General features: G+C 49.0%; 1 protein-coding gene across 2 annotated transcripts in view; it reads right to left on the bottom strand.

The window, feature by feature from the left end:
* The window catches only part of STX18 (syntaxin 18), a 121,179-nt gene that overhangs the window by 1,602 nt on the left and 93,867 nt on the right, over window positions 1–25,710 (bottom strand). For both annotated transcript variants that reach the window (XM_067735500.1, XM_067735501.1), the window contains exons 6-10: window positions 22,806–22,921; window positions 13,122–13,210; window positions 4,301–4,359; window positions 2,750–2,819; window positions 137–217 (exon numbers count right to left, since the gene is read on the bottom strand). In XM_067735500.1, coding sequence (XP_067591601.1) covers window positions 137–217; window positions 2,750–2,819; window positions 4,301–4,359; window positions 13,122–13,210; window positions 22,806–22,921 — 415 coding nt within the window. The remainder of the gene's footprint in view (window positions 1–136; window positions 218–2,749; window positions 2,820–4,300; window positions 4,360–13,121; window positions 13,211–22,805; window positions 22,922–25,710) is intronic.

Below are 25,710 nucleotides of genomic sequence, written 5' to 3'. Positions count from 1 at the left end.
GGGCTTGGCAGGGTGGAACGGGCCCATCCAGCTCAGTCCTGAGACCAGCCCTGTGCACGTGGCCCAGACAGGGTGGACACTACTGCCTGGACTCAGCGCCCCTCCAAATCAGACACGGTGCCCCGAGAGTACCCACCTCTCTGATGTCTTCATTGCCCTCCTTGATATTCTCAGTTGCTCCTACTACTAATTGGTGAATACTGTCAATCTCAGCTTCCTGTCGGGGAAGAGAACAGCAGATAAATACAACTGCCACCTCCTTCGCCGAGCGTATGTCACCATAGTAACAGTAGCTGCCACTCACTAAATGCTGGGGCTTTACACACCATGAACCCACGGGTCCTCATAGCACCCGACAGGTAGGCAACACTCTCATTTTCAAGAGGGAAACTTAATTAAAGCATAGAGAAACCCAAAGTCACACAGCACCCAAGCTGCAGGACTGGGACTGGACCCGGTGCCTGTGCTCCCTCCACCCCGGCTGGCCGCCTTCCTCCACTCACTGGACAGGAAGAGTTCAATCGCAGAGTGGCCACCACGTGCCAGGGGCTTCAAAGCACACGTGGCTCTAACACATACGTGCTAGCTTCAAAATGGCACTTTGTATACCACCATTTTCTCTCTCAAAAAAAAAAAAGCTAAAACTTAAAAATCAAAATGGCACTTTGTATATCACCATTTTCTCTCTCTCAAAAAAAAGCTAAAACTTAAAAATCAAAATGGCACTTTGTATACCACCATTTTCTCTCTCTCTCAAAAAAAGCTAAAACTTAAACATCAAAATGGTATGCAGGATGTTTGCAAAAGTTTTACTCCAAATACTGGGAAAGCTTAAACATGGGATCCTGGGCTTACACAGGAGTGGCTGGCTAATCGCCCACCATTGCACCCCTGCACCGGCTGCGAACCACACTGAGGTCTGAGGAGCAGGCCCGTCTCTCCCTCTAGGCGGTGGGGAGGGAATACAGACGAGTGTGGGTTTTAGGGAAACCTGACTGATACAGTACCGCAGAGAGGAAATCGACCTTCAGCCATCCGATTCCCAGCAGTGAATGCCACATAGTCTAAGGGCCTGAGGGCCAAGGACTGCTTTGCTCCAAAATCTCGCTTTTTTTAGAGAATCTCCAAGTGGGAGCTGGCTGACCACGGCCACTGTTCCCATGAGAGGATGGGTAAGAACCACCGGAAGGAAGATGGTTCTTCCTTCCGGTGATGAGGAAGCCCAGATGAGGAAGCCCAGACAGACTCAGCTCTTCTCAGGTCTTAGAAACCCCGAGGGAGCCAGGCAGGGCTCAGCCTGTGCTCTGCAAATCCCTCCCAGGTCGAGGCCCAGAGCCCTGGGGGTGACACAGGGTGGGGCCCTGAGTGGCTCTCTGCCACCTCCTGGGGCACATGTCCAGAACCCCGGGACTGCTGCTTCCTAACCGAGAACCAGCCCCCAACTGAGAATCAAATGTGAAGGGCAATCAGTGCTCCTCAGTGGCTGGGCTGAGTGTAGGAGCAGAAGAAATGGTCGTGAAAAGTAAGGGCTTTTAGTGCACTTGGGCCCCAGGACCTCAGAGTACTTTGCTGCATGTAAGCAGCCCTGCTGTAGTGAAGGCCCCTGGCCCATGGCTCTGGCTGCGCTAGTGAACAGTGCATTACCCAGGTCTGCCACAGCCGTGCCCACAAACAACGGCTCCTGGTTCCAGGACTGAGAGCCTGAGGGGGCCCGGATCCCATTCGCCACCCCTGAGAGTGACGCAGGTGACCTCAGCCCCGCTTTGCTGAGGGGGAAAGAGCTCATGTCACATTACACGTGACAGGGAACCGGGTGGGGGCCGTCTGTCTGACTCCACCTGGGCTCTGAGCTCCTCCCGCCACGCCGAGCTGCCTCTAAGGACAAGTGGGTGCTCTGAGGGGGAGACATCTGACTGAGCTGTTTTCTGTGTCCGGAGGCTGAACTGATGGCCATCAGGCTTCCAAGTGAAGGCTTAGCAGATACATATTAGAATGGTTCCTGCAACACGCTAGTGAAAAGGGCACCTCCTGTGAACCACCTTGTGTACCCAACGTGCAATGATCTGACTGGCTGTGTGGTTTAGGGGGCATCCTGTGAGTGGAGTATCTTTAGCCAAGCAGCCCAGTCTAATAACACAGTGAAGAAAAATAATTTTGTCTTTCAAACTCTTCCAGTCTGTGGATACTAAAAACAACAGGGAGAATTTATCAGGTGTCTGAAAATTTTGCCAGTTAGTGGCTGCTGGAAGAATTTCAGAACTGTAGGCAGGTAGGAATGACATGAAAATCCATGTATGAGGACAGTCACATTTCCTGTGAGGACGGGACACCTGAGGTGGCGGGGCCCCGGCCTTTGAGAGGGCCAAGTCTGAGCCTGTCACACCGCTGGCTGAAAAGCTGCTACTCATGCACCTTGCTGGGTGCTTTCCATGGGGTATTCTCGGAGCCTCACGACAACCATGCAAGGGCCACTCTATTTTACAGATGAAAAACCTGTAGTTCAGAGAGGCTCCCCAGCTTCCCAGAGGACATCCAGAACCCAAACCTAGCCGCCTCCCTCCCCCACGTGCTCCGCTGCACAGGGCTGGGGCGTGTGGGGAGCTGCCCCGGACTGCAGAGGCTGCTCCCGGGGAAGGGGAGGCTCTGGGCACACAGCTGCAGAGGCCCAACGACCTCAGAAGAAATGTCCCGAGTTCTTAGTGTATCCCCATTTTAAGCTAAATCTTAAAACCACTATATTTTTTCTTACTTGTTGTAAAACCTTCTCTGTGAATATCTCTTGGAGTCTGGAAATTTCAACCACTTTCCCTTCGATTTGCCTTCATAAAAAAAACAGATTACACATTAACTATTAGTACTTGGTGATCTTAGCAGCAGCGTCACACATTTCTAAAGAAGCTGTCTCTTCTAAGTGAAGGCATGAGAGAGGGAGGGGACACCGCGTCAGGCTCAGGGAAGGAGAACACGGGCAGAGGAAGATTCACTCTCCTAACTGGCTCCCCTTTAACATCCCTCAGCTTACTGGGGCATACTGGACTGTTTGGAAACCCACCCCGCCCCCCTGGATAAGCTGGCTCCGGGGCCCAGCCTCCTGCGCCAGTGCCCGGGCCAGGGGCGCGCAGCTGCGCCCAGTCACACAAAGTAAAGTCTCCTTTAATGCCGAGCCCTGTCTTAGCAACACCGTGACACATGGGGGGGATTCAAAAGAAAACGTCAGAATGTGTTGTCACCCAACTTTGTTACCTCTCAGCAGGTTAGGGGGAAGAGTGCATTCACCGCTCAACCCAACTTTGAAAGGAAACCTGATTCTGGCTGAAAACATCCCACGCTGGGATATCAGCAACTAAGTGTGCGGGCTTCTCCCCGTTTCATGGGCGGCGAGGGTGACCCTGGGGCGGGCCGGGAGGTGCACGTCTAGAGGCTGAGCTGACAGCTGCTTTAGCACAGGCAGCGGCTGAGCTCCAGCCCAGGAGGAAGCGGAAATGTTCGATGGGGAGATGATCCCTAGTTGTGTCGCTCGGGCCTTGAGTCCCCCTAGACCAGGTGAGGGAAGGAGAGGAGACTTGGGAGAAGAGTAAGGAGGGGTGAGGGTGGGGAGAGCGCCGTCTCTGAGGAAGGACTGGGAGACGTGCTTGTGAAGCCAGAGACGGGGAAGAGCCGGGGGCAGCGATCAGAGGGAAACACCTGCACTCAGTCTCCAGGGCTGCGCAAGTGTAACGTCAGGATGCATCTTCTTTCGGGAAGTGACCACGGTGCAACAAGAGTTCCGGCGCATCCTTTCAGAATGCTCCCGGCATTCCCAGGGCAAGAGGCCTGAGTGCCTTCACCGGAGGGCTGCTAACCACACCTGTATGGGCCACGGCCACGGGCCTTCTGCGTGGCTGATCGCTCTGGTGAGGGAGCAGCCGGACCCCAGTGGAGCCACCTGCAGGGCTTCCCTCTGTCAGCCGTCCCTCACGAGGTCTCCCTTTCATCTTGGAGTAATTAAGTGTAACTAGCCCCCATGTGGCAGTGGTCATGATGTTTGGTGTCATCTGCCATCAGGAGCCGATCCTCTTGGATGGGGCAGCAGCACCTGGGAGCCTTGTGGCAGCCCGTGGGTTTATCTCACAGGCCCACAGGTCGAGGGGAGTCAGTGAATTCAGGCAGTCTCCTTGACCCCCTAAGTGGCGGGAGGGGCGCGACATTTGGCCCAAGGGCCACATGTGATGCCTGGGCACCAGAGTAAATTAATAAAGTTCCTAGTTTTGGGGAAAGTTGTAAACTAGGCCATCGGCTCACAAAGGAACCACACACATACCTCACTTCGTCAAACAGGCTGTTCATTTCACCAATCAGGCGCTGATTTTCTTGTTCGAACTGTAAGGAAACAAACACGTTAAGGATGAGGACAAACTGACTAGAGTCTCAAAGCACCACAGCCAAAGGCAAGTGTCGAGCAAGGCGTGTCTGTGTGGAAACCTTTGATCCGCCCTCTAAGAATCACTGCGGAGCCCCTCTTTCCAGCATGGATCGTGGCGGCATTGCTGGAAGACCCTGAGTGTTCGTGTGAGGATAGCCACCCGTAGGGAGAAAATGAAACCCCGCAGTGCAGCGGGGCTGCCTGTGGCTGGACTTTCCATCTCACTCATTTGAACCGCACGCACGCAAGCCGACTCTGACTGGGAGCGCGGAGGCCTGTGGGTCAGCCCCGTTAGGCTGGCCGCCCTGCTCTCCCCTGGGCCCTCACGACCTCCTGACATCGTCCTCTTTAAATGGAGCAGTGAGGCTGCGCGGCCGTGCTGAATCAGGGTAGTGGCAGGACCGCACTGGGACTCAGTCTGATCGCAGAGCCTGGCCTTGGCCAGTCGCCACAACAGGGACACAGGCCCAGGAGCTGGAGAAGCTGCACTCCCGGTGCTTGGGATGGCACCAGGCTTTGGGGCTCAGTCTGGGTAACGATGCCACCCCAGCACCCGGGGAGCTCACCAGAGCTGAGCTAACTGCAGGGTGGACAGCTGCTCTCCCAGCCATCCTGCCAGCTCGATACTGGTCAAACGCGAGGACGGCGCGCATCTGAAGCGCCGCCATGGTGTGGGACCAGGAGGAGCTTGTCGTCCACGATGATGACTCAGGCCTCACGCGTCCACTCCTCCGTCTCTTCCCCGACGGGTCCCACGTGTTCCCAGCTCACGTGCCACCTTCTCCATGATACTGTCCTGGGCCTTGGAGCTCAAGGTTATTTCTCATTTTTCTAACCGTGGCCTGGTATCTTCTCAAAATCCCTTAGAATATTAGCCATTTTCTGCCTTGTACTGAGTTGTGCGTATCTCAAACTGTCTGCACGACTAAGAGCCGCTCAGGTGGGAAACGTATTGGACCCACACACATTGGAAAAGGCCGCTGTCCACACGCAGGGGCTTGGTCCACCAGGGAGGGGGGCTGTGCTCTCATCTCCGCACCTGCCCGCGCAGCAACCTTGTTACAGCCGCCGGCCCCTCCGCACCCCTTACCTCTCCGCCTTGCTCAGTCCCGCGCCCCGTCACTCAGGGAGGCTTCCTCTAGCGGGGCCTCCTCAACGTCAAGTCCTTTTCCTCTCCCTCCAGCCCCTCTGCGAGGCTCTCGGCTGGCAACCTCCCTTCCTACTCTGCCAGTTTTACTTGGCACACTTGCCGTATTCGTTCCTTCCCTGCTATCTAAGTTCTGCCCTCATCTCTCATAGTCTTCAGTCTGCCCTCCATCCCGTCAGTCACATGCCGGCCCTGCCCCTGCACCCTGCAGATCAGGTCTGACGCCAGGTGCACGAGCCGGCCACGCCCCAGGCCTCTCCGAGAGCATCTCCTGCCATCCCCTGCCTCATCTCTGCACAGGCTAGCCCTCAGCCTAAGGTGGATTCATCCTCTGGCTGGGGAACTCCAACGGGTCCCTAGAAACCCAGCATAGGCACCTTCTTAGTCATCAGACGCAGCAGGGCAGGTTTCGTCACGTTCCACCATCCCCCTCTCTTTAAAGCTTCTCTGCTCTCGCCTCCATCACTGCACTCCCACGCTTGTTTGGGGTCTGGCTCCCCTCCTGGGTGGGGTGGTCTTTCTCCTCTGGACCCCGAGCCCAGCACAGGGCCCGAAACACGACAGGGCGTGGGTTCCCAGCACCAGCTGCTCATCAAAGCACAGAGGCCTCTACTCCACCCCAGGCCACCTCAGAGGCCGGGGTTGGCGAGGCTCCAGGAGGCCTGAGCGGTGGGGAGCCTCCTGCTGGGCTGGGGCAACCAGCAGGCTGCCTTGCTGGCCGCTGCCAGGGCACTGCCACGGCCCTTCTAATTATGTGTCAAAAAAGCTATTTAAGGGAATAAAAGCATCACTTTTGAGTCTGAAAGAATCAGCTCTGTTAACTGTCAACAGTTACTTAAGAGTCTGATATATATGAAAAAATACAATTACTTCGGCATGTGGGCGCTAATCTGACTAATTCTCTCAGGTACTTTACTCAGGTTTTGGGGGTGGGGTGGCAGGGGGCGTTTTCTCTGAATTTTTCTAACAATAATATGGCCCCACCCTTTTAAATCTACAGCCCTTTCATGCTTTTAAACTGTTCCTAAACAAAATTAACTAGGGGTTTGAGGTGGTTTATTACTGGAAATGGTCCTTGGGAACAAAGCTTTCTGTTTGTTTCCTCCCCAATTTAAGGGCACCTGGCTTTCTTTTAAGCCTCTTGGTAATTGTTACTTTTTTTCTTTTGGTTGGTAATTGCTACTTCTGAAGGGCTCCTGTTAGCAGGGTCAGGAGTGGGATCAGATTCTGGCTCTGACTTCCTTCCAACCCATGGGTTCTTGATGCCACCTGAGAAACTCCCCATTCCGGGAGGAAGTGAGAGAAACAAATGCCTCAAGGGATCAAGCAGTGGTAAGGGCTGAGGAGAGAGGTTTGCTGCACCACATCTATGGAGAGCAGCCTCCATTCAGGGGTTGGGAGTAACAATGAAACTGCATTTAAAAACCCAACAAAACCTGTTTCCCACAGGGAGCCATTTAACGAGATCTGGCCACGCTCTGGTAGGTTAGGCGGCGGCCAGGATGCTGACCGCATTCACTCGCACAGGCTGCAGGGAGGTTTCCGAGACTGTCTGGGCAGCAAACCTGTACACCTCACCTCTCATCCGCCGAGTAAGGCAGGGAGCCACCAAATGCCAGGCTGCGGGGCGAGGTAGGGGCTATGCCAGGGGCTTTGATGGCCCAGTTCCTGTGGCCTCACGGGAACTTCCTGGGTGACCCTGCCCCAGTCACTGGCCTTCTGTGTGGCCTGTCAGTTTCTCTTTGTGAACAGATGTGGTTGGTTATTCTTATCCTTTCCCGCCTGATCCTAAGGGTGAGGAGGGACAGCCCCTTTACCTTCTAAGCTGTATGCCCTTGGGCAGGTAACTTAACCTGTCTGTGTCTCTGCCTCCATCACTAAACTGGGGATAATTGTAGTACTCAGTAGGGTCCTTAGGAGGAAGATATGTGCTAATCCGTGGAAGCTGCTTACCAACTTCACCTCCATAAACGTTAATTACTGTTATTTAATCTCTTCAGGAGTAGATCCTGGATATGCAAAATGAGTCATTAAATGCTTTGACGGCCCCTTCCCCCTCCCTTGTTTCAAATTCTAGAGGGCCACTACTGGTCTCCTACCCTCTCAGGCCTGAGAAGCACAGGCACACAGAGCTCCCTGGGGCTCACTGGCAGCCCGCACAGGCAGGGGCTTCACAAGGTGCAGTGCTGAATGCAGCCTCAGCTCCACGATCAGCACCAAGGGCAGGGGACCTACAGGCCCTGGGACGACACACCTGCCATGTCCTCCATCTCCATGAGTCCCGGAAAAGGGAGACGAGAGGCCCGGATGATGGAGGAGGTGGGCAGGCAGGGCCCGGCAAGCATGACGGCAGCCAGCCTGTCCTTCTGCGCCACTGTACTCTATCTACACTGTTTAGGCCTCACAGCAACACACGGTGCTTTCCCTCAGTGCAGACCCCCAACAGCAGTGGTAGGCATCATGGTTAAGAGTCTAGGACTTGGGGGCCCAGCAACAGTCCCTACCACATGGGGCAGCATAAATTAATAAATGCTCAAGCGCTCATACGGTACTGGGCTGAGACGGTTACATGCATGTCAGGCAGTATCATTTAACTGCTTTATTCCATTCGGAAGTAAGTCAGACTTTCAAGTAGGGCCCCCCAAAAGGGTTTATAATCTGGTTTAAAGTATACAGATCCACATTGTGAATACATTGTCACAGAAATCCTTTTTTAATCTAATCCTCTTTACTGTAGTTTTAAAAAGAAAATCATTCCTACCAAGGCCTTTGAGCGTCAGATGAGACCAGGAGAAGGATCTGCATTGCAAAGACCTACGAGCAGTTCACTGAAGCGACACTGTGAACCCACAGGGGGCTTGGCCTAGACGGCAGTCTGCCCCCTTGGCTCAGAAGACCACCGCCCAGGCCCACTCTGGGCTCTTCTAGTTGTGCTTTATCTGTGTCAAACACCTTCACACTTGTGGCTCTGGGACCCTCACCGTGACCCCCACCTGTGCCCCTGTGAACCTCCCCAGGGTCTGTGCCCCAGCATTCACCTGTGTGGTGCTCAAATTCCATCGACAATTCTCCTGTTCTCAATGTGTAAGCCAAGCTTGGCCACAGACCACAAGCCCTGCCAGCCAGCCCCCTGGTGCTTCCAAGGGCCCACCTCCGGGGACAGGGGCTAGGGACACTTTTCATGTGATCTGAAGAACAGAAGTCACATTCATGTCTTTAAAAATTATTCCAAGAAATACATCACTAAGTGCAGTGGTTTCACTGGAGGCAAGTAAAATGAATGTGGGCTTAGAAAGGAGGCATTTTCTCTGGGTAACATCAGAAAACAATTTGGTTCCACTCAGCCTGACCACAAAACATCTGCTTATATTAACTCAAAGGCATTAATATCCCTGCATCATGAGTGATGTATTGTGCGAATTGTGCGTATTGTGCGTATTGTGCGAATCATACAATGCTCCGCAGCCATTCTGGAACGAGTAACAACAGCTCCTATGGGTGAAATAATGAATTAAACTGCTGTTATAGGGCTCAATTCATTATTTTACCCTGAGGAACAGTCATTATGACTTATGACCACAATTTGCTGTAACACTTTCCAATTTCAAACCAATAGTATGCATTTCTTTCTCTTCATTTTCAGGGTTGAGCCTTTTAAATAAGGTTCGGGTCAGTCAGACTGTAAGATATGGTACTCAGCTATGAGCCCCAATTAAGAAAGAAGTGAACTGAACATTAAACAGCCTGTCATAAAAGTACTGAACAGTACAGCCTTCTGCCCCATCCTCCTGCAATTACGTGATAAAAATTAGGGAGGTCCTGCTGGTTCTGATTGCTTAGGTCACTGATATCATGACGCCGAAATAACTAGCATTATTGGGAATGATCCCTGGCATGTTTCTGGACAATGCTTCATTCATTTGGTCACTGCTTGGACAAAGCATGGTGCACCAACCATCATTACGGAAAGACAAGCCTTATGATATGAACATGTGTTTCTCATATGCAACAGCTACATACATCACACTCAGAACATGTGCAGGGAACCCAGGACCACACGGGGCCAGCAACGATCTCTCACTGTTTGTGAGGGAACATTCTCTGAGCAGCTGCTACATGCCCTGCACTTTCCTGGGCACTCATACATACATGACTGTATTCCTGACAATCCTGTCAACTTACCAAGCTGAAGTTCAGTGAGGCTTATTTTCTTGCCCCCAAATTACACAGGCAGTAAGTGATACAAAGAGAGGGTTAAAAACCAACTCTGTCAAGTCCCAAAGCCCTTGACTGGGGCCATCTCTCACTGGGGCCAAGCATCAGCTGATCACAGATATCCTTGCTGCCAGCCTTCCACTGGTCCAGCCCCCGTGCACCTTGCAGCTTCTAAGCACGCGTCTGTGCAGGTTAACAAGCTGCTGCTGCTCACCACTGCCTGCGGGGAAGGCAAGTCCTCTGGCAAACGACTGACGGCCATTCTTCCAGCTACTTCCTTTATGAAGCCGTGCAGTGTATTTTTTAAAAAGCCCTAAATGGAAGCTAAGTTCTGCCTAAATACAAATGTATTCTTTCTTAATGAAGGGACAGTACTATACATATTTTTATCTCTAGCAAAGATAGGTGGTCATGTTACATGATACGGGGGAACGTGACATCATTTTCAATAATAAAGTTATTTTGTGTAAGCTGAAGGAAAACTATGAGCTTTTAAGAAACTCTGGCCATCATTTAGCTATCAGGGAGCGTGATCAAATTGTCCGCCTGGGCCTGCCCTCCAGCGTTGTGTCCCGGGGTGATGTGCGGTGCCTTTCTCTCCCCTGTATGCACTGTTTCAAACACCAGCCCTCAGGTGTATCCCACAGTCACGTCTCCAGCCCAAGCCCCAAGCCCGGGAACCCAGCGCCCACCAAACGCCTCCCACGGACTCACACCTGTCCGTGACCAGGTCCTCATTTCCTGACTGCCGGCATCCTGCTTCCCCGGGTCACAAAGCTCCAGGCTCTTTCTCCTGCCTCACTCTCTTCACACGCCCTGCTGCCCTCCAGTGGATCACCAGGTCCAGTCCACTTCCCGCGGCAGCTCTCATCTCCGCTCTCACTTCCACTCCCTGGCCATCGTCTTCAGCCTCTCTCTACTTGACTGGGCAGCCACAGCTGCTGCCTGGAGTCTACACTGCCGCAGTCTACACTGCGAGGCCTCCGGCTCACGTGCCTGCTGGTCTGGGGGGCACTGAGCACGTACTCCAAGTCAGAGGTGTGGAAGGAAGCAGGGGCCTGGCAGACCACTTTAAGGTGTTTGAGTTACTTCCTTAGCTCAGAATTATTTTTATCTATCAGGGGCACAGACAGCTCTGCTTCTTGTTCTAAAGAAAGTCCCACAGCCTCTGAGGGAGCACCCCCATAGCAAGTCCCAGGAAAGTCATGGCTAATGGTGTCATCACTGGAATCAGTGTCACGCTTCTAAGGTGATGATCTTAAAGGGGAAACTGCTCATCTGGGTGAATGAATGTTTGTGAAACAGTCCTGAGTATAAAATATGTATGAAGACTCCACGGAGCGGCAGCTGCCACCCCGCGTGGCCCTTTGATCCTGCCGTTGAGGGCAGCACACGCACCACAGCCCTTCCCCACACACGTGAGCACTGCCCAGGCCCCCCCAACCCTGTGCAGCCCAGGGCTGCCCTGCCTCTGTGCACACCTGCCACTCTGAAGGGGAAAGGCCGAGGGAACTCAATTATGAGTGCCTTCTGTATGCCTGGCACCCTCTTGGGTCAGCTCACTCAGTCATTAGCCCACCGTGAGGGGCCACCGGTGTTTCAATCCCACAATCAGGCGTGGGGAAGAAACAGGAAGCCTCGAGAGCAAGAGGATTCTGAGCCAGCTTTATGCTCTCGGCAGCCAACGCTCAAGAGAGCAGACCTGGCCCCCTTGCTGGGGCTGGTGAGGCCTCTGTCAGGCCGCCCAGGTCAGTCTGCCAGTGCTCCTGTGCAGGCTACACTCACCTAGACCACCAGATCCCAGCGGGCACTCACATGAGCTGTGATGCAGGAAAAAAGCTCAGGGTTTGGAGCCAGGGCTCGGGGCGTGGAGCATGGCTCAGATGCTTGGCTCTGTGACCTTGCACGGGCTTTGGAAGTTTTGTGCCCCATTTTCGTCAACTATACAAGAGAGATAATTCCTACTTCACTAGACTGTTACGAGATTAAACAAACAAGGCCTGGTGCATAGAAGGTGTTCATAAATATAAATAATAATAATAACTTAGATAGAATATTCTAGTAGTTCTTACTGATGATCCTGCTTTACCATTTAAAACAACCTAGAGTTTTTATATTATATTCATCAAAGTCACTCATCCATTCAACAAACAGTTCCCACCCCTGCTCTAGGCTCTGGGAACACAGCAGTGAAGGCAGACAGATTTCCACCCTCGGGGCACTTGTATTCTAGTGGAGGGATGAGAGCAGGATGTGGGCACACAGACATAGTGGCTGGGGCCACTTCAGGCCAGGTGGTCGCGGAAGGACTCTCTGAGGACATAACATCTGAGCCTGTAGGACAGGAAGACGAGTGAAGAGCCTGGTGACACGAATGCCTCTGTGTGAGGTCTGGGAGGAGATGGGTGCCTCTCTCACTCGACAGCCATGGCTCGAAGCTCTACCTCTCATCTTCTTCAGGAGACATCAGGAGACCGCTGACTGCAGATAGGCTCAACCACTTACTAATGAGGGGCCCTTGGACAAGAGAGCCGACGGCTTTTTGCCAAAGTTACAAGAAGACAGTAATGCCCCAACACCTCTTAGTGTGATTACTGAGACTATCACGGATAAAACAAGCACTAAAGAGCTCTGTCCACCGTAAACAGCTGCAAATTAAGATGTCATTTGCCAGGCACAGCCACTGGAGGGGGACTATGTGGGAACCGGCTTCTCAGCTCTTTGGGCAAGGCCCGCATCCCACCAGGGCAGCTCTAGGACACATCTGTTCCCAACCCCAGGTACACGTACTCCATGTGGCTCTGTCACACCGATGTCCAGACAGCTGTGCATAGACCCGGCTGTAAACGAACAGGTAGGGGCTCTGGCCAAATCTGTCCCTTTTCTTTTGAAACTCACCCAGAGATAATAAACTACAATTGGCAGCTAGGGGACAGGTAAATAAAAGGAGGTGATATTCGCAGTTAAGGTGTTACTCTTTTCATTCTTCAGCCATTACTTATGCTTTCTTCACATTACCATGCACCAGTAATTCAAACAATTAAAAAGCACCATAGCAGCGATTATAAAAGACCCATTTAGAATAGAAGACTATTTTACTGCCACTGAAAAGACATCTAATATTAATAAAATTATTCCAAGGCAATTTCTTCTTTAAGCTACTGCAAATTTAAAACATAAGAAAAGCATACTAAGAATCTGGAAATCAAGTGGAAAATTGATCTAAAATATTTATTTATAATTTTTAAAACTCAGTATAAAAACGAGGGCAAGGGCATTTAGGATGACCTCCTACTCAATGAAATATTCTTACTAAAACTAGTTAAAAATACATGATTAGGCAGAGAATAGCATTACCATTTGTATTTCTTCTGGGGATAATTCATCTTCACCTTTCCCATCTCCCCAGGTTCCCAATTCAGGTTGTGCTTCGGCCGGAATCTTTTCTGTTAAAAAAAAAAAAGAAATTGAAAGTAGGCAGAAGGCAAAATATTCACTTTAGATATAGGTTGTCTTAGGATGCAGGCATATTTAAAAACATGAGATGGAAGGAAATCATAGAGCTTTGTCCACATTCGACTATCTGTTGGTTAATATTCAAGCACTGCAGCATGACTCTTTACAATGTAAAGGGGTGTGTGTGTGTGTGTGTGTGTGTGTGTGTGTGTGTGTGTGTGTGTGTGTGTGTGTGTGTGTGTGTGTGTGTGTGTGTGTGTGTGTGTGTGTGTGTGTGTGTGTGTGTGTGTGTGTGTGTGTGTGTGTGTGTGTGTGTGTGTAGATGGGACCCATGCACAGTTTCAGTATTGCCCTGATCTCAGTAATGGTCGCAAACCAAATGGACGTTCTTCAGGACCAGTTTTCAAGTGGACTTGACTTCAAATCACATACTCGTATGCTTATACCCCTCCCTCTACTTTTTAAAGACTGCAAAATGTATGGGTAATTTCATTAAAAATATATATATATATACATATATAAAAAATAGAGGAAATGACATACCACGCCAATCCCATTCCCCTCCCAGAAGTAACCACTGTTTGTCAATGCTTTGATGGAGTCTCGCAGGCTCTATCCAGCACACTCACACACACACACACACACACAGATATGCAATTCCCTGCCTCCTCCGCAGCCTAGAGATAATTTATAGTTCTCTGTGTGTGTGGCAGTGTGCTTTTCACAAAGATATCAGTGGTAACACATTGTTCTAAAACTTGCTTTTTATAACTTAACAATGCATCTGGGTGATTACCCAATGTCATTTCACATATATCTACCTTGTTCTTTCTTTTTTTTTTTTTTTTTTTTTGCGGTATGCGGGCCTCTCACTGTTGTGGCCTCTCCTGCTGCGGAGCACAGGCTCCGAATGCGCAGGCTCAGCGGCCATGGCTCATGGGCCCAGCCGCTCCACGGCATGTGGGATCCTCCCGGACCAGGGCACGAACCCGTGTCTCCTATATCGGCAGGCGGACTCTCAACCACTGCGCCACCAGGGAAGCCCTACCTTGTTCTTTTAATTGCCGCATAACATTCCACTGTAAGGAATTTTCTGTGTAACTGTAACTCCACTGATAAACCTTTGGTTACTTTGGGTTTTCTGCTAGTACAATGGCATGTGTGCCAGTCCATGCTTTGGTCCATTTTGATGTACTCCAGGACGGGAACCTGGGCATGGACTGCTGACTGGTGGTAATTTTACTTTTAATCTAGAGAACACTTTGACCGGGATCACATAAACATGGGCCAGATCTCTGACAGAGCAGAACAACAGCACAGCTCCCAGAAGGGGCTGCCCCACCCGGGGACCCTGATAGAGAGGCCTATGCGGCTCATCCAGGGGTGGGCTGGGAGCAAGGTGGGGGCGGGAGGGGGGAGGCGGAGCGTCACTCCTGGGCGGAGGCTGTAATAGGGTCTTTTTTTTGTATAAGTGACTTTGTGTCGGGTGTCTCAGCAGTGCCTCTGGGCTTGTCAGTGGGTTGCCAAGTACTTAAAGGCAAATACTGCTTCTTTTTCTTTTCTTCCCCAATCTCAGTAAATTTCCCATAGCTGCTCTCAGCCCCATGAGATGGGCAAAAGTCCAGAGTTTTTGCTTTGAGACTGATAAGGGAAAAGAACATAATGATAGCACCAATTTAGAGAAAGAAGATTAGGCAGACCTATGTACAAGGTATGGTTATTATTCTGGATATGTCATCACAAAAAAACTCCAAGTCATCTGCGACCCTGTGCAAGTTTTTAAAAATTGGCTGTTTTTGCCAGAACTGTCATCATATTTATAAAAGACACATGTATAACTTAGATATAATATAGGACCTATAAATATAATACATAATTTTTATATAAATGATATTTATAAAAGGTTGGAAACATCTTTAGAAGCCGAAGAGGTGTTTTTCTGAGACCACATTCTTCAGGTGGAACATCTGTACTTTTCACTCATCCCACCCCCACCCCTAGAGCCCTCTATCTCCTACCTGACCTCATTATTGTATCCATCTCAAGCTTTTACCTTTATGTGTTTTAAGGATAAGAACATCAAATTTAGAAACACAAAAACATATTCACATCAGAACGAAGCATAAATCAGCTCTGAGCTGGAATGGAAAGTTTGTTAAGAGCCTTTGCAGCCACCTGGAGCCACCCTGACCTGCAGCTGTAAGAATCAGCCTGAAGCACGGCACACCCCATGCGAGTGCTTTGCCCAGACCTCCCTGCACCACGATGCCAAGGCACTCAAGTCCAGACTCCTTGGTCCAGTACTCAAGGCTCTCCGTATGGTCTGGCCCCATCCACCTTTCCCACCTTAAGGCCCACTCCTCCTCCCCTTTCTGTGAGTTTTGCTGACCCAGAAGTGGTTTCTTTACTGACTACATTCCATACCTCTCCCACGCTTTCCGGCCTCTGAGTATTTACTCATGCTGTTTCCTCTGCCTAGAACATTCTAAGCTTCCCCTTTTTCAGGTTCAGACTCATTTCTCCGGACCACCTCCTCCTGAAGTTCCCTGGACCTCTGAGTGGACTACGTCTTTCCCACCTGTGCCCTCTTTTTTGGCACTACTCACTTTCTCAGGGGCTGGATCTGAGCTTCCCTGTCAACTGAGGGCAGGACCCGTGACTGACTGGAGAAGAAGGGCAAGAAGTATTCACAAATAACCGTACCCATCTTAGTGGAAACCAATGTCAGGAAACAAATTATAAATGGGTCCACAAAGATCTCATCCTGGCTGAGTCAGAATATGGAAGGAAAAAAAACTAAACCCAGACATGCACAGAAGGTCAGCTGTGACCACAGAGGTGCTTTATTGTGCTGCCTAAATCAAAAATAACAAGACTAGTGCCTTTTTTAAGAAACAGGAGTATGACAAGCAAGAAACCACCCTCTGCCTAGAAGTGTACCGCCTAGTCCTACACTAAAGTATTTTTTCTAAGTTACATCTCATGTTTCAAAAGCAAAATGAAAAACCTGAAAAGATAAGCAAAAAGACACCACATAGCCCAGATTTTAAAAATCCTTCTGCTAACTGTAGATAACCTTAGCAAAATGCCCATGGACAGGAAAAAGCTGTCTTCCAATGGCACAGAGAAAAGGGCAGATATACGACCTCTAAGAGGAACCAGCTGGGTGTGGGGGACGAGATTTACCTGCCAGCATCGAGGTGGGGATGGAGATGAAATGGCAAAGGCCCTGGAAAACTGGCAGCACCACGGAGGTCTGTGCAGGCTTCTCCCCTCCCCACACATTCCCCTTAGGTGATGCATCCAGGCCCGCGGCTCTGAACTGCCTATGTCCTATGACTCCCAAAGACCTCCAGCCCTGATTTCTTCCCTGATCTCTAGGCTCACTCCAACGGACTCATTATTTCCACCTGAAAATCCAATAGGCATCTCAGACCTCACACAGAATATGATTCTGCTCCCTCCCACTCCTCCCGGCCTCACTGCAGACCCTCGCACCTTCGTCATCTTGGTCAGTCCAGCCCAAACCTAGAAGTTGCCCTTGATGGCTCTCTTTCCCTCACCTCTCGCGTCCTACCTACTGGCTAACCTTCAGTTCCCAAGTGTGAGCAGAGGTTGAGCCCTTGTCTCCGCGGCCATCTCCACCACCACGTCCCTCAGGTGACACCTCATCCCGCCGGCGTGTGGCCTCCTGCAATAGATTCCCAACAAGGCCACTTGGTTCCTCTTTTTCTCACTCCACTCCAGCTCCACACGGTAGTCAGGGAGGTTTTAAATGTGACCCGGGCCTTGTCATGCTCAGCTTAACAACCTCCAGGGCTCCTCACTACACACAGACCCAGAGCTGAACCTTTCCCACGGCCTGTAGGGCCCTGTGTGATCAGGCCTCTGCCTCCGTCTCTCCCCCCTCCTTGTGCCATTCTCACTGGTGCCTCCCTCTTGTGAGTGTGAGTGTGTGTGCGTGTACATGTGTGTGCACGCATGTGGAAATATGCCAGCTCATTTCTCCCTCCTTGATCTTTTCACTGGCTGGTCCCGCTGCCTGGAGAACTTATACCTGCAGGAGAGTTCTGATTTCTCCACATCCTGCAAACGCACTTATCGTCAGCCTTTTTCATTCTAGCCATCCTGGTAGGTGTGAAGTGGAATCTCATTGTGCTTTTGATTTGCATTTCCCTGATTACTAATGATGTTGTGCATCTTTTCGTGTGCTTTTTGGCTATTTGTATTTCTTCCTCGGAGAGATTTCTATTCAGACCCTTTGCCATTGGGTTATCATTTTCTTATTGACTTGTAAAAGTTCTTTCCATGTTCTAGATATAGACCCCTTATCAGATATATGATTTTCAAATATTTTCTCCCATTCTGTGGGCTTTTTTCACTTTCTTTTCTTTTTAACCTTTAAAGCACAAAAGCTTTTAATTTTGGTGAAGCCCAGTTTATCTAATTTTTCCTTTTGTTGCTTGTGTTTTGGTGTCATATCCTTGTTAATCTTTTGTCAAATCTGAGGTCAGGAAGATTTAGCCCTATGCTTTTTTTTTTTAAATTAATTAATTAATTTATGGCTGTGTTGGGTCTTCGTTTCTGTGCGTGGGCTTTCTCTAGTTGTGGCAAGCGGGGGCCACTCTTCATCGCGGTGCGCGGGCCTCTCACTATCGCGGCCTCTCGTTGCGGAGCACAGGCTCCAGGCGCGCAGGCTCAGTAATTGTGGCTCACGGGCCCAGTTGCTCCGCAGCATGTGGGATCTTCCCAGACCAGGGCTCGAACCCGTGTCCCCTGCATTGGCCGGCAGATTCTCAACCACTGCGCCACCAGGGAAGCCCCAGCCCTATGCTCTCTTATAAGAGTTTTAGGGTTTTAGCTCTGTGTAGGTCTTTGGTCTATTTGAGTTACTTTTTTATAAATGGTGTGAGTTAAGTGTCAAACTTTGTTCTTTTGCATGTGGATATCCAATTTTCCCAGCGCCATTTGTTGAAGAGACCGTTCTTGCCCCCTTGAATGATCTTGGTCCCCCAGTTGGAACTCAGTTGACCAGAGCCACACGGTTTTAATTCTGGATTCTCAATTCTGTCCCATTGATCCATATGTCCGTCCTTGTGCCAGTACCACACTGTCTTGATTACTGTTGCTTTGTAGTAGGTTTCGAAATTGGGAAGTGTGAGTCCTCCTACTTTTTTCTTTACCAAGACTGTTTTGGTTATCCTGAGTTCCCTGCACTTCCTCATGGATTTTAGAATCAATTTGTCAATTTTCACAAAGAAATCAGCTGGGATTCTGAAGAGGAATGCATTGAAACTGTAGATCATTTTGGGGTGTACTGCCATCTTAACAACACTAATTCTTCTGATTCATGATCTTGGGATATTTTTCAATTTATTTGGATCATTTTTAATTTCTTTCAACAATGATTTGCAGCCTTCAAAGTATGTTTTACATTTTTGTTGAATTTATTCTTTTTGATGCTATCATAAAGGAATTGTTCCTTTTAAATTCCATTTTTGGATTGTTCATTGAAAGTATACAGAAATGAAATCTCTGTATAATGGTTTTGTATCCTGCAACCTTGCTGAACTCATTTACTACTTCTTTTATTGGTGGATTCCTTAAAATTTTCCATACACAATACCAGGCAGTTTGTAAATAGAAAAAACTTCCTTCCTAATCTAGACTTTCATTTCCTTTGCCTTCCTAATTGCCTTTGCTATCTTGGCCAGCCTACTAATTGACTTCCAGTACTCATTTGAAAAAGAATCCTGCCCAATCCTTAGTGTCTAGCAATGGATCTCGTCATAGCTGCTCTACGAACTAACGCAAAATGTGCTCTTTGTGGAGCCCTACTGCACATGCCAGACACTGCCTGGCCCTTTACACTAGCTCCTGAAATGCTCACAACAAACCACAGCCACATGATACTATAAGAAAGTTGAGGCTCAGAGTTCAAATAACTTGTCCAAGGTCATGGTGCAGGACAGAGGCCAGACTGTGAAACCAAGGTTCACGACCCTTCCATGACATCACACTGCAACCACTGTGCTTTCCCTTCCCTCTCACTCAGAGGAAGGGATGGCCCATCTCCATGAACAGAAAATAGATAAAGGTGGGGTACAGCAATGGTAATAGCTTTCTTTTGGGAAAAACAAACAAAATGAGGTAGAAAAAGCCTGTTATATATGCAGGAATTTGTACATAAAGTGTGCACATTTTTAAAGAGCACTAGTTAAGATTTTATTACCCTTTGGGACTCCACATAACCAAGGAAGAGATGGCTCAGAAATAAGCATCACCAAATGACCACGGAGGAAAGAGCTGCCGGGTGGAGCTGTGGGGACAGTGAAGTGGAGCCAGCAGCGGCAGCAGGGGCCAGGATACAGGGGAAAAAGCAAGAGAGGACCAAGATGGGGCGGGAGGAGTCCTGAGATGTATTTACAAAATGGGGGAAATGGTTCTCGGAAGTGCCACTAAATGCTGCAGCTGGGACCTTGACGGCCTCCAGAGAGACACCCTTCACACCATTCTGCTCCTACACGTTGATCAGAAGCTAAACTGGAGGGTTCTCTCAACATTTTGGTGGGCTGGCTTAGTCAGGAGATAACTTCGTGATTATAAAGCATCCAAATACTGACTTTAAGATAAAAATATAAACCGTGAGGAACAGCATTCTCTCATTGACCATTTGTTTTCTACCACCGAGAGGCATTAAGTTCCTTTTGCTTCAGGAAATATTTCCACAGCAACTAAAAGCAATCAGTGCTCCAAATAGAGTCTTCATTCATTCATTTTCTTCAACAAAGATTTAATGAGCACCTCCTATGTGCCAGGTATTGTTCTGGGTGCCAGTGTTACAGCAATGAACAAAGCACATACAGAAATTCCTGTCCTTGTGGAACTTAAGTTTTAGTAGGGGAGCCAGAGCATAAAGGATATAAATGAGTCAAACATATAGAACGGTAGTGACAAGTGCCGGGGAGAAAGACAGAACAGGGAAGACCAGATCGGGAGGCTTAGTGCGTCATCCTCTTTCTACTGACCCTCATTCCTCAGGGATCCCAGCCTGTCTCATGGGATTGACGTGATCTAAAGACCTGTCCCCTGACCTCTAGACTCATAAACCCAACTTCCTGCTCAACCTCTGTGCCAGACATCCCTAAATTAACATACTCCACACTGAGCTGATCTGCAGCCCCCAGCCTGCCCCCCCTCAGCCTTCCACAACTCAGTGAAGGGCAGCCACCTTCTTCCCACTGCCAACAACCACTGCAGCCTTCTTGCCCCATCTCCTCCTCATGCCCCACGTCCAGGGAGCACATTCTGTGGCTCAACTTTCAAAATATATCCAGAATTCCACCGCTTCTCCACGTCCCTGCTACCATGCTTGGTGAGGGGCACCACCACCTTGTTCCTAGGAGACGTTAGCAGCCTCCTAACTGTCCCTATTTTGCTTCTTCATCCCCTAAACAATCTATTTCAACAGAGCAGCCAGAGGGACCCTGCTCAAATGTAGTCCTCTGTGTGACAGTCCTCTGTGCAAGCATCCTGGTGGCCTCCCACCTCACTCAGAGTAAACAGCTCTCCCGTGGCCCGGAAGGCCCCATGACCTTGGTGCCCTGGTACTTGCTTGCTTCCTGTCCCTCTGCTCTTCCCTTACTCTGCAGCCTCCCGGCTGCTCATTAGCACACCAGGCACTTCTGCTTCCTTTGCCTTGACTCTCTTCCCACAGAGAGCCACATGGCTCACTCCTCACTGCCCTTGGGTCTTACTGAAACCTCAAGGACTCCGACCTCTCCAGTGGGCCATATCTCTATTACCAGGACCCCCTCTCTTATAGCACAGACTGACTGTGTACCCAGTTGTGTAATATTCCATTACCATCTGTTCCCCTCTGGACTGCAAGCACATGTGCCTATTTTCTACTCGCTCCCGTATCCCCAACACCTAGCGCAGTGCCTGGCATAACAATTCTCAGTGTGAGCGAGGGACCCAGCAAGGGCAGACTCTCTCTACGTGAGATTTACCCTCACCTGGGCCCCAAGACTCTGGACTGGCTTCTCCCCACTCTCAGCAGCCCTGACAATAGCTCCTGAATGAATGAATGGATGGATAAAGGGTCGAGCAGCTATGTCTGGCAGGAGTAAATTTAGATATGATACCCCTATGTACTGTTTACGAAAAGCAGGGCCCCATCACTTTGTGACTGATGCTGGGGTTTTCCCTCATTAGGAACAAGCGGAGATGGGCATAGGAGGGTGTGTGCGAGGCCTCTGGCCTATGGGACAAGGCAGCCTCCAGAGAGGATGGGCTCAGGCTCGACATAGAGTGACCCACACCTGGAATCCCAGTGACGCTCTTATCTTGTTATTTGACTTTTGATAGGTTATATAATTTCTTCAAAGCTCTGTTTCCTCACACATAAAATGATGACAATAACACCTCAAAAGACTCAGTGAGACTTGATTTGTTGACACCCCCAGTGGGTGCCCAGCACAATGAAGGGGGTGGTCACTGAACGCCAGTCTCCTTGCCCTTCCCACAGAAGCTGTTTTCAGCTACAGAAAGGCCTCTGGCATCTTTCAGGCTCACAAAGCCCCAAATGCATTCTGAATTCCCTCGCTTGCAATATGCAGGGAATAAATTAGATGGAAGGGCAGCACAGATGCACATGGAAATGCCAGGTCCACCATTTATGAACTTTTAACTTGGACAAGAAAAAGGTCATAAAATCCATCCCAGAGGGCTGCTACAAGGATGGTGGTGATGTCTGTGAAGATTCAGGACAGCGCCTAGTACCTGGGAGGCATGCAGTAAATGACAGCCATTGTGAGAGTATAGAAGAGGAGGCGAGGGAGACTCTCGGGCCTCAGCATCCTGGGATTCACACAAAGCAAAATCTCATGTGCCTCTGAGGTACAGCAAACTAAGCATGCATCCCCTACACAGGGTGGCCACCCTGGCCAGACACATGGATTGAAGATGTCCCCGACAGCATTATATATACATTCCCCTATATTTCCAGACTTTACAGAGACACTGTATTTATCCAGCATCTACCATGTGTTAGGAGCTGTTCTAAGTTATGGGCCGGCTAGCAAACATGAAGACAGGAAGTTTATAAACCCAGACTTGCATTTTGTCCTATTGGCTCAATTGGCTGACAAAGGCGGCTGACACCACAGGCTCCGCCCCAAGGCAGGATGGTCAGGTCCAGGCAAGGTCAGTGCTGACAGTGCACTGCGTGGGTGCAGGGGAGGCAGCGCCCCACCGTTCCTGAGACTGACAGGCAGAGATCCCCATGATTCTTCCAGGTTCTAAGTCTCCAGTCCCCACCCCACTGGTGCGCAGCAACTCAGGCCCTTTCTCTGGACCTTGGCGGCTGCCAGGTGACTGGGGGATCCTCCCACCCCGCCCCTGCGGCGGCATTAAGATCCAACTGTGACCAAAAAAGACTGACACTTCCGTGTTTCCTTTGCTTTATGCAAATACTAACACCACAAGATGTCTGGGGCTGTGTTCCTTCTTTTTCTGCTTTGTATTTTGGCCAACGTGTCACAAGGAAGAGGCGCAAGGCAAGATTCTGATTTTAATTCATACCTGGAAATTCTTCAGTGACAGGTCTTTCTTCAGAGTCTTTTGAAGGATTCTGTGAAACTTTCTCAGAAGACATGGATTGTCTTGTCTTTGTATTTGGTTCTGGTTCCAGCTTAGATCTAAAGATAAAAAATTAGCAGTCATATCATTTACTTACACAGGATTCCGCCTAAAAGCAGAGAGGAGTCACACGTGGCCCTCACGCTTGCTCTGTGCCCTCTGGGGGAGAGCAGAGCCGCTGCCCTGGGCCCAGCGGCCATCCCCACACAGCTCTAGTGGGGCACTTAATACATGGCAGACCGCACACCCCCAGCCATAGCACGCAGCAGGACGAGTGCCATCAGGACGCACCAAAGGAAAGGACACCAGAACAGCCCAACCTCCTGAACCCACACTCTACACGTGGGCAGCGAAGGCCGACTGCTCTAAGTTCAACAAACCCAAGAAGCTGGTTGTCTTACACCAATGCAAAAGTGTTGCTGACTACACACACGCACGTGTTATATAACAAATATGACATATAAGTAATATCTGAAAATAACTGAACCATAAAAGCACAAGTCTTTACATATCCACTGGGGGGCAAGGCCTTGACTCAGGTCCCTAAGCCTCAGCACTTGGCACTGGCCCTGGGCTCCTCCCACAGTGTATTCTCTTCCACCCTCAGGGCCAGGTGCAACCTCACACGCTCACAGAGGCCTCCTGACTCTCCTACCTAAAACAGGCCTCCTCCTGTTACTCTGTGCCCCTGTCTGTCTTCTCCCCAGCAGTCACTGCAGTCTGGAACCATCCTGCTCGTTCATTTCTTTACTGGCCGTCTCACTCCACTGCAGTGCACGCTCTGAGAGCAGGGTACCTGACTTCATAAGTCGTAGTTGCTGTGTGGCCCTAGGTTCTAGATGAGTGTGTGCCATTTAGTGTTTAATAAATATAGGTTGAACGAACGGATACTTTACAATTGTCAATAAATGGCTAATACGAGGAAAAACAACCCGGTTATGAAACAACGGGCCTTGTATTGGAATTCATACAGCACTATGAAAATTCTAGGCAGATTGCTAAAAAGATCTAAGATAATTTCCACGTTACTAGGCAGAAGGACTAAAAATAAAAAGGACAATGTAAATGCATATAAGGATGATATAATTAATGCCAGCTAACGTTTACCGAGGGCTTATCAGGTATTGGGCACTTTTCTAAGCACTGTATATGCATAAATTTATTTAATGTCATACATCCCTATAAAGTAGTTACTAGTATTAATGGCCTTTTTACAGAGGAGGAAACTGAGGTATAGGGAAGTTAAGAACCTTGCCCAGGTCACACAGTTAGTAACTGGGCTGGGATGTGACCTTAGGGAACCCAAAACACAACAGACTAGTGTTCTAAGAAAGGCTGTTTTGGAAATGCTCCTCTACAACATTAACAATAGAAATTTCAAAAGTAATTATAATATCAATCATGTTAAGTGTTCCAGTTACTATGGCTGAGTAACAGACCACTCTAAAATTTAGTGCCTTGAAACAATATTAATTATTTACCATCTATCCATGTTTCTGGGGTCAGGAATTTGGGAGCAGCTTGGCTGGGCGGTTCTGACTCATGAGGGTACCGTTATAGGGCAATGGGGCCCCACCATCTGAAGGCTTGACTGGGGCTGGGGGGTTCACTTCCAGGGAAGCTCATTCACACAGCTCCGTGTTGGTGCTGGGAGGAGCCTCATCTCTTCCTCGTGGGGCCATGTCAATGTGTTACCTGGCATGGCAGCTGGCTTCCCCCAAAGAAAGCAGTCTCAGAGACTACGGTAAAAGCTTCGAGGCCTTTTATAACAGCCTCAGCCTCAGTTTATAACAAACTGTCATTTCTGTCATATTCCACTGCCCAGGCAGTTGCAATGGTCCACTCAGGTTCAAGGAGAGGGAATACAGACCTCATATCTCACACTCAATGAAGCAGTAACAAAATCACATTTTAGTAAGACCATGGGGCATGGGATATGTTTGGGTGCAGCCATCTTTGAAAAATACATCTGCTATTCTAAGTATCATAGATATGCACAAAGATATAGTTTCAAGGATATTCAGCACTGCTTATAATAACAAAAAAATGACTTAGATGTTCATCAAAAAGTACCTGGTTTAGAGTTGGAAGATACAATGAAAGAGAAGACTCCATTTGCAATAGCCAAAACAAAAAAGATTAAAAAACTAACAATAACAACAAAAATTGCAGCATAAACTTAGCAAGAAAAGCCCAAAACTCACAGATGTTCTTGAAAGATAAAAAAAAATACTGTAACAAATGAAAAGATATATCATGTTCTTGGATTGAAAAAAGAAATACCATAAAGCTGTTAGTTCTCCCTAATTTAAAAATATAATGTGATCCCAATAAAAATATCACCAGGTTCCCCCCCCGCCATCTTGAAGTCAGACAAGTCAATTATAAAATTCATTTGGAAACATGCAAGAATAGTCCGAAAAACTGTAAATAAATATTGAACTCTAGTTAATGATATACATGCTGAAGTATTTAAGGATAAGTGTACTGATGTTTGCAATTTATTTTGAATTGCATAAAAAAATGCCAAATGGTGTTAACACCTATGGAGGGAAATTTGGTAATATCTAGCAAAATTATATTTACTTTCTAACCCAGAAATGACTTCTATGACTCTATCCCAAAGATACAGCAATAATATGAAAAAGTAGGTGCAAGGCTATTCATTGTAGCAATTTTGTAATTCAATTTTAATACAGCAAAATCCTGAAAACTAACCATATGTCCATCAACCTGGAACTGGCTTAATAAACTCTGGAGTACTATGGAGCTGTAAGGAATGAAGAATAACTCTCTATACTGCTGTGGAGCAAATCAAGCAAGGTGAAGAGAAGTGCGTATAGGAGGG

The sequence above is a fragment of the Pseudorca crassidens genome, chromosome 4 (assembly GCF_039906515.1).
Source record: "Pseudorca crassidens isolate mPseCra1 chromosome 4, mPseCra1.hap1, whole genome shotgun sequence".
NCBI classification, from domain to species: domain Eukaryota; kingdom Metazoa; phylum Chordata; class Mammalia; order Artiodactyla; family Delphinidae; genus Pseudorca; species Pseudorca crassidens.
Note: the sequence above shows the minus strand (reverse complement) of the source record. Positions and strands in the feature narration are given on the sequence as shown.